Source organism: Sinocyclocheilus rhinocerous, unplaced genomic scaffold, assembly GCF_001515625.1.
Source record: "Sinocyclocheilus rhinocerous isolate Xijiao unplaced genomic scaffold, SAMN03320098_v1.1 scaffold395, whole genome shotgun sequence".
Classification (NCBI taxonomy): domain Eukaryota; kingdom Metazoa; phylum Chordata; class Actinopteri; order Cypriniformes; family Cyprinidae; genus Sinocyclocheilus; species Sinocyclocheilus rhinocerous.
The window spans coordinates 3,024,884-3,033,284 of NW_015660890.1; the positions used below are offsets into that span (position 1 = coordinate 3,024,884).

Consider the following 8,401-nt stretch of genomic DNA (forward strand, 5'->3'; position numbering starts at 1 on the left):
TTCTGAAACATTGGTGTTTCATATTTTAGAGCAGTCACTGCAATTTATGAAAGACCTCAATTAAATCTGTATGTAGGAGTGTGTGAAAAAATCAGATGTAACCCCATTTGTAATCCTTAACATTTTCTGTAACTGTAATTTAATTACACATTTTTTCTTAGTAACTGTAACTGATTACAATTACTTTTTTGTAATTAAATTACGTAATTCCGTTACATGTAACTAGTTACTCCCCAACACTGATAATATGTAATATAGTATGGTAGCATGCTATTATGAGCATAAATGTATTATATTTTGAATTCTGTTTCCACTTTTTAATGTGTTTTTCAGCAAGGAGGAGTGTAAATTCTATGATCAGCTGGGACGGATTATTTTAAAGGACAGAACATCTGAAGGCCAGGATATCAGTGAGCTGGAATCCATAACGGATTCTGATTCAGGTATCAATCTCAATTTAAATTACTTAGTTTTCTTTTTTTGAAATATAGTCTCCCTTTATAATTTAGATTAGTTCTTCATGATATGAAAATGCTCGAATATAATTAGTAAAGTTTTACAGTTGATGCATTTGTACTTGTGAAATGTGTTTGCATGCCCAGACTCCCTTGCTCTCTCCAAACCTCTCACCTCGGACGGACCGAAACTGGCATGGGGTGACAGTGAGACACACACTCTTATATCCATCTGGGGGAGCGATGCCATCCAGGAGAGGCTGAAAGGCTGCGTCAAACGCAAACCTGTATTCCAGCAGATCGCACTGGTCATGGCTGAGAAGGGCTACAGCAGAACAGACGAACAGTGTCGCTCCAGGATCAAAAGACTGAAGGCCAGTTACCGCCAGTGCCTTGAAAATTACAGGTAGATACAACAACGTTGACCTCAAAAGTGGAGTATTTAAATCTTAAAATTAAATATATTTTGTCATCACAACCCATAGAAATGAAGGGGAGCAGGTGGAGTGGAAGTTCTTCACACAGCTAAATAAAATATTTGAGAAATACCCTCTAGATGACGCCGAAACCACCACGGCTCAGGAGCTAGAGGCAGTTGGGAGAAAAAACCCTAACAGGTCTGCAAAAGCACAGAGCTCAGTTGAATCTGAACTGTGAAAATGTTTCTTATTTCCGATTGTAAAAGTGTAATTTCCACTGAAGTACAGCTAAAATAATGTGCACATATGATGGGGGCATCAAAATACAAATGGAGATTAAGGAGATTTTATTATAACAGAAAATGTACAGACTTCACCTTTTAATGTCAAATGTTAATGCAAATTTACTAGTAAATATGTGTTTGAAGAAAAACTTGTTGATAATCAGCCATATTTTGCTACTGCACTTTTTCAGTCTGACTACACAACACTAGTCTGGAGGGGCGAGAACCATATTCTCCCTGATGTCTGGGCTGAGGAATATAAACCAGATCTGACTGAGGTACTTTCTGTCATGTGGACTGTGGAGGATGGTGACACACAAACCTTTAATCGGCTGAATTCCAAGCATGAACTTGTCGCTGAAAAATCCAACACTTCCACTACCAAGCAACAGAAATACTGAACCTTATTTGTGCAGGTTCTCCGTGCACAAAATACAGCACACTGGCACTGTATTATGCTCTTCTGTACATCTGAAAGATATTTGCCTTTTTGGTTCTGTTCTCATGTGGTCTCAGTTGATCATGTTTTTACAGGGTAAATTTTAACACTGAACTTAAATTTGTCTCTGCTGCTTGGCAGCTTGTGAGTGGGATGGATTTGCGTAGTAAGCTGAGAACTGAAGCCAGTGGTCTACTGAACAATACAAGGTCCTTACAACCTCAAACTGACTCTAGTAATAGGAACGAGAAGAACCATGTCTGAACTTGTAGCAAAGCTCTTTCATTGTAACAAAAAATCATTTTAGAACATAATAGAAAAACTGGAGGGAATTTAGTCAATCTTTTTCTTCCTAGTGCAGAAAAAAAGAAACTTCCAGAAAATGGATTTATATTGTATATTTGTATCATAAAAAGAAACGAATTTGTGCTACATGGGGAAAAACACTGAAAAGAATTTCCATTTTGTACAAAAGCATTAACTTTTAAAGTATATTTGCTAGATTTAACTAAATGTAATATATACATTATACAAATGTAAGTTACTGTTACACAGGATGATGCCAAAGCTCACTGCTCAAATCTCTTTTTAAGAGTATCCCATTTGTATTGGCATGAGCCAAATAACGGATGAATTTTACATCCAGTAAGAATTGGTACAGGAATTTTGTGTACAAAAACATACAGCATTATTCAGTGATGGTGGAAAAGTGGACAGTATTGATGTTACAGTGAGTTTATCCAATATGCTTCTAGATTTTTGAAGTGGACAACCAATAAAATTATAGTTTTTTTTTTTTGAGTGGTTTAAATCTCACATTGCTTTTGTCCTTAGGCATTTTACTGTGTAATAAACAGATTATTTATGGGTTTGTTTGTTGAAATGACTTGTCCAGCATGATTGAGATATCACAATGACTATGACAACAAGACTTCTGGATTGAAAAACTCAGTTGTTGTCAACTTTAAGGAGTAGTTCATCCAAAAATGAAACTTGGCTGAAAATGTACTCACCCTCAGACCATCCACGATGTATATGTAGTGTTTTTTTCATTGGAACCAGTTTGGAGAAATTTAGCATTACATCACTTGATCACCAATGGATCCTCTGCAGTGAATCGGTGTTGTCAGAATGAGAGTCCAAACAGCTGATAAAAACATCACAATAATCCACACCACTCCAGCCCTTCAATTAATGTCTTGTGAAGCAAAAAACTGTGTGTAACAAACAATTTCATCAAGAACTTGTCAACTTCAAACTGGAGTGGTCATGGTGTGGATTACTTGCGGATTATTATGATGTTTTTATCAGCTGTTTGGACTCATTCTAATAGCACCCATTCACTGCAGAGGATCCATTGGTGAGCAAATTTCTCTAAATCTGTTCCAAATTTCTACAATATCAACATCATGGAAGGCCTGAGGGTAAATTTTCAGCAAACTTTCAATTTCTGGTGAACTATTCCTTTAAATACCACAAACTATGTAAAGTATGAATTTATAAAGTATTTCTGTGTGCAGTTTCAATTATGAGTTGCATAAAGCATGGTTTGGAAAACAAAATTATATTACCTTTTAAAGTAATGACTAGTTAATCATGTGTCAGCTGATCATTGTTAAGCCGCAAGATCCCTACATTCAATTAAGGGCTTTTGTGTTCTGGTTTCATGCGGCTACGTGTTTGGTCGTAGCTCCTTCTACGATTTCCTCGTTCACCCAAGTGAGTTCTCTCATGTTTCTTAAGAGGCCCAGCAAACTTGAAGCTCTTCCCGCAATGAGAGCACTGCCACGGCCGCTCGCCCGTGTGGCTGAGCATGTGGTTCTTCAGGTGAGACGAGTGCTTGTACGTCTTCCCGCACCTTTCACAGGTGAACGGCCTCTCGCCCGTGTGTACGCGCTCATGTCTCTTCATGTTCCCAATCTGAGAGAATGCTTTTCCGCAGATCTTACAGCGGAATGGACGTTCTCCAGTGTGTATGCGCAGGTGGCACCTCAGCATCTCAGGTCCCGCAAACGTCTTGTTACAAAGGGTGCACGGGATCTTGATCCGCGGTCTCTCATGGTTGCGCTGGTGTTTTTTCAAGTCGAACATGTAGACGAAGGACTTGCCGCAGATGGAGCACAGATGCTGGCGCTCACCTGCATGATAACCTTTGTGTCTTCGAAGGAGGCTGGCGTAGATGAAGCTCTTTCCGCATTGATTACACTGATACGAGCGCTCCATGGAATGGTAGCGGACGTGAATGGACAGCTTAAATGCCGTTGGGAAACTCTTGTCGCAGTGAGGACACTGGTGCAGGTTCTCCGAGGTGTGGCATTCGCGGTGAATCTTCAAGTATGAGCCTTGAGAGAAGCTTTTGCCACAGATGGTGCACTTGTATGGTTTCTCACCAGTGTGCACACGGATGTGCTTGATGAGGTCTGCTTTCTTGCGAAAGGTCTTGACACACTGTATGCATTTGAAAGGTCTGGCGAGCGAGTGCGTTTTGATGTGATTTGTCAAGAAGCTGAGGCACCTGAAGCTTTTTCCGCAGTCTGAACACTGGAACGGCCGCTCGCCCGTGTGAGTACGCATGTGATTCCTCAGCAGGCATTCGAAGCGGAACTCTTTGTGACACTCGGGACAGCTGTGTCTTTTCTCCTCCTGCGTTGTCTGGGACTCAGAAGGAGTGGCCGCTGCTTTTTTGGAAACTGCGGCTCGAGGCGGACTGCTCTTTCTGTGGATGATAGACTTCACAGACGGTGGTCTTTCTATGACAGGAACGTAGATGGTCTCCTCCCTCACAATCTCAACAGGAGTTGGAGGCAAAACTGGTAGAGAGATGCCCTTTCCAGTTAATTCTGAGATCCACTGCTCTAAACTGACTTGCCTCACACCAGACGTTTCCACTATCTCTGATTGCTCTAGAAACTGCAGTTGAGTCGCCTCCTCTCCCTCGTTCTCAAACTCTGACACCACCACGGTAGAGCCGTCTGTGGTCAGGTAGATCTGCTGGACTTCACAGACGCCCGAGTCTTTCTCTTCACATAGTACCTCTTCTTGTTGTAAGCCTTCCTCTGCTTCTTCAGTGGCAGCTATTGCTGTGAACTCCTCGCTGTCCGCTAAAGGCTCAGCCTCTTCTGTGTAACTTTGAGAAGGGCTCATTATGGCGATGGCCGCATGATCAGATTCTGTTTGTGATTGGTTCTCTGTGCCTTCTGATTCACTGATAATTGTCTCTTGTGCAATGGAGGTGGGGGGCAAAGTTTCCTCATGTTCAATGGTAATGGTAGGCGAGACAGTTTCTTGTGCGATTGGATGAGGCAAACAAACTACTTCAGCTGTAGAAGGAATGGACTCTGTACAGACCAAAAGAGAAAAAAAACCTTAGAAAAATACTTAGATGTCTTAACATCTTATTATAGTTGACTAAAACCATATCATAAGGTCACATTTCACCACAAAATAATAAATATTAGAAATTACAATTAGCCTTACTGTCTTAAAATAATATCTCAATGCAAAAAAAAAAACCCTCAAGGGTCCTAACAAATAATCTTTTTTATTGATAAATAAATGTATATTTAAAAAAACACAATCATCAAATTAAGCTTATTTTCAGAATAAGGTTTTTTTTTCTTCTTATTTTCTTCGATTTTAGGGCGAAATATGACCCAGATATGTTTTGAAAGTGTCATATGAATTAATTATCAATTAAATGTCTCACTGTTTTAGTTATTCAACAGATGCAAACAAAATATGGTTCAGTAGCAACAGTAAAGCTCACTTTCACTGATAACTCTTTGAGATTGCTCATTGTTTCTTGTGTGCAGTCTTTTGGTTTTGAAATGCTGGAGAACATCCTTGATCTCAGCTGGATCTGAGAGTGGCTGCACAATCTCCTCCATCATCGAGAGACCGCCGCAAAGCCGCGATGCTGTCTGAGAAAGTCGACATCAGATTTCAAATCAGATTTACCTTTCATTTTAAAATGTTTGGTTTATTATTGTAGATGGACCATTTTCTTCAATCTTTCATCGAGGACACACCTCTTTCAGGTTGGGCACCGGCAGCAGATCTTCCACTCGAGACAGGAACTCCCATGCAAGGCTCTGTAATACTGCATCAAATCCGGATCCATATTCTACAGGGAAGACATGCTGAAGACAAAGAGACAGGGGTAAAACATGGAAAAACATTTTCATGCTTGCTTTATTCATTCACCTCACAGAAATGTGAAGAGGAAAGATGCACTAAAAGACAAGAAAGAGGTAAACAAATCTAACCTGGATGAAATTCTCTTTCTTTTCTGCGTCCTCTAAAATGTTGTGCACCATTCTGATAAATTTGTTATTGATGATCTCACTTTCCACATCTTTACACTGGAACAAATTGAAAGCAAAAAAACAAGACACTGATAACTTGCTAAAACAGAATTTCTGTATATGGTTAGTGCAATTACAAAAGCAACATTAATTACTTTATGTGTGAGATTTCGAAGAGAATCCAGATGAGCTTGAATGATCCACAGATCTGGCATTTGATCTTTTAAACAAAGCTCCAATATCACCTAAAAGAAAAAAATCCCATGTTACTTGTCTCAGACTGTACAATATTTTTAAAAAAGTATATTAAATATTTAGCTGAATTATGACTACCTTTTTCCGCAGGTGAAAGATCAGTTTATTAACCAGACTTAGACTCATGATGTCTGGCACGGTCTCGGTCACCAGCACCACAAATTGCTCCAGCTTCCCGTACTGTATCACATTACGACGCTGAACCACCTGCCATAGAAACGCTGACATCAGCCGAAGAGGCGGCACAACCAGACGCAGTGCAGAGAGAGGGAGAGCTTGGGGGAAATAAAGACAGTGCAGATAAATATCAGAGTATAATATCAAAAGATCTTAATAATTCTGATAGTAATGACGAGTCTGATAAGTCTGAAGTTATTATGATGCATTTAATTGTTGTTTGATTTAAAAATCTAATTCTTGTTTTAAAGAATTGAATTTTAATGCATTTACATCAATTTATGTGTTACAATTTTTTTAACAACACTTGAAGAAATCAGGTTTATAGTTGTGTTAATTCTAAGCAAGTTAATCTGTAACAGGTGGGGTACAACATCTACATGGCTCAATAATAATAATATAGTACAAAGAGAACTTTATAGTACAGTAAAGAGTCTTTATAGTACAGTAAATATAACTTTAACTACTCTTAAATATTAATCACAAAGCAAATTAAATCTTGTTTTAATGAATAATGTCAATAGAGCTTGGATCTAACTAGATTATACATGTATTCTGTCATTATTCATCATGGACACTTTTTAGAAATATTCTTCAACAATAATACAGTTCGAATAATGTTAAAGAACTAAAAAAAAATATATAATTTTACCGGGCCGCTCTTAAAAAATAATATAACCAAATGTGTTCTGAGTTGTGTGGTGTGTATGAGTAACTTTAATAGGATTGGTTGTGCTAGCTTCACTCTCTTAGCATTTAGCTCACAAGCTAAATAAAACTCACCCGCCTCGCGACTCTCTACGTTAAGGATTTCCATTATTTAAGGTTAGAATAAATCGATTTTTGTCTTTTAATCAAACTCTGCACGCCTCGTGACACAGAATTAAACCATAATAGCATTAAACGCACTGGCGAACGACTGTCATGAAGTTGACCGAAGCAACGAACAACAACGCTGAACTGGGATACCGGAAGTAGCCGGAAGGAGGTCTTTATTCCGCGCTTTTTTAAGATGTTTGACCGTGCACGACACCGCATCAGGTCTGGCGGAGAACGGGTGCGCTGTCACCTGTTGTAAAACAAAATGTGCCCATTTATATCTTTGCAAGTGATTAAAGTGTTCATGGCATTAAGTAAAGTACAACTTTGTCCACAAGGAATTGGCTCAAGTGTAAGTACTATCAAACAGTGTAACAGCAAATAGGCTACACATTAGAAAACAGAAGACATTTGGATACATATTTCCGATTTACTGATAACATAACTGACATAATTTCAAGGAGTCATAAGTAACTTAAGATACAGTACGCACAGTTACAATGAAACTGTAATCAATCACAATATTGTATCTCTTCTCTATTCTCTTCTATTTTCTGTTCTTTTCTTTCGCTTTTCCCAGAGTCCATCACTGCTTTTAACTGACAGATGTTATTTCTGAGAAGCACCTCCATTCATAAACACATTAAGTAGAGGGGGAGACAATAAAGGGTTCCATGGAAGGAGGGAATGATGTGATGAAGGAGACGAATAGTGCTCCAGAAAAGGGGGGTCACATTTCCCAAGCTGTTTCAAATGTCTGCTAAGGGAGATACTGCTGTGAGTGTGTGTGTTTACTGAGATTACTTCTGTGAGTGTGTGTGTTTACTGAGATTACTTCTGTGAGTGTGTGTGTTCGCAAAAGGCAAAGTCTGGCTGGAGTGTGACAAAGTGCATAAGATAAATAGAAATACAAATGATTATTATGGCACATTTATTACATTTATTATGGGGGAAATTTTTTTTAATTTGTGCTATAAGTTGTCAAGGCAGGAGGTTAGAGAATTTATACTGTGTCTTGATGATGTGTCGTCATCTTACCTGAGTATTGAGGCCTAACTTTGTTTTTTGCTGTTTTACATGGCTTGGATGAACTGGAGTACATGGACCACAGCAAGAGAAAAAGTGAAGGTGTGTCAAACGTCATTCTTCCTTTTTATGTGCTTAAATGCATCAAATGTACATTATGCCTGCATACACTCTAAAAAATGCTGGGTTGTTTTAACCCAACTTTGGGTCAAATATGGACTAA

At 38.8% G+C, this 8,401-nt stretch overlaps 2 protein-coding genes across 4 annotated transcripts in view; one reads left to right on the forward strand and one right to left on the reverse strand.

Moving 5' to 3' along the window:
- The window catches only part of LOC107725918 (uncharacterized), a 15,380-nt gene extending 9,896 nt beyond the window's left edge, over positions 1-5,484 (forward strand). For 2 of the 3 annotated variants that reach the window (XM_016535334.1, XM_016535335.1), the window contains exons 17-20: positions 334-443; positions 603-861; positions 941-1,072; positions 1,350-2,637. In XM_016535334.1, the coding sequence (XP_016390820.1) occupies positions 334-443; positions 603-861; positions 941-1,072; positions 1,350-1,368 (520 nt within the window). In that variant the 3' untranslated portion in view covers positions 1,369-2,637. Of the gene's footprint in view, positions 1-333; positions 444-602; positions 862-940; positions 1,073-1,349; positions 2,638-5,409 lie in introns of those variants that run through there. The other variant, XR_001638178.1, reaches the window with a different exon arrangement.
- LOC107725921 (zinc finger protein 502) lies at positions 2,929-7,310 on the reverse strand. Its single transcript, XM_016535338.1, has 7 exons — positions 7,117-7,310; positions 6,235-6,431; positions 6,057-6,146; positions 5,863-5,958; positions 5,626-5,736; positions 5,364-5,517; positions 2,929-4,935 (listed from the first exon to the last, which is right to left on the reverse strand). Exons 1-7 carry the CDS (start codon positions 7,148-7,150, stop codon positions 3,239-3,241), a joined length of 2,379 nt encoding a protein of 792 aa, XP_016390824.1. The 5' UTR covers positions 7,151-7,310; the 3' UTR covers positions 2,929-3,238.
- Positions 7,311-8,401: the final 1,091 nt, after the last annotated feature.

Coding starts and splice junctions, on each gene's coding strand:
- LOC107725921 (XM_016535338.1), bottom strand. CDS start 7,150: ATGGAAATCCTTAACGTAGAGAGTCGCGAGGCGG. Junction 6,147..6,234: donor TCTTTCACCTGCGGAAAAAG/GTAGTCATAATT, acceptor TTTTTCTTTTAG/GTGATATTGGAGCTTTGTTT. Junction 5,959..6,056: donor TTCGAAATCTCACACATAAA/GTAATTAATGTT, acceptor AATTTGTTCCAG/TGTAAAGATGTGGAAAGTGA.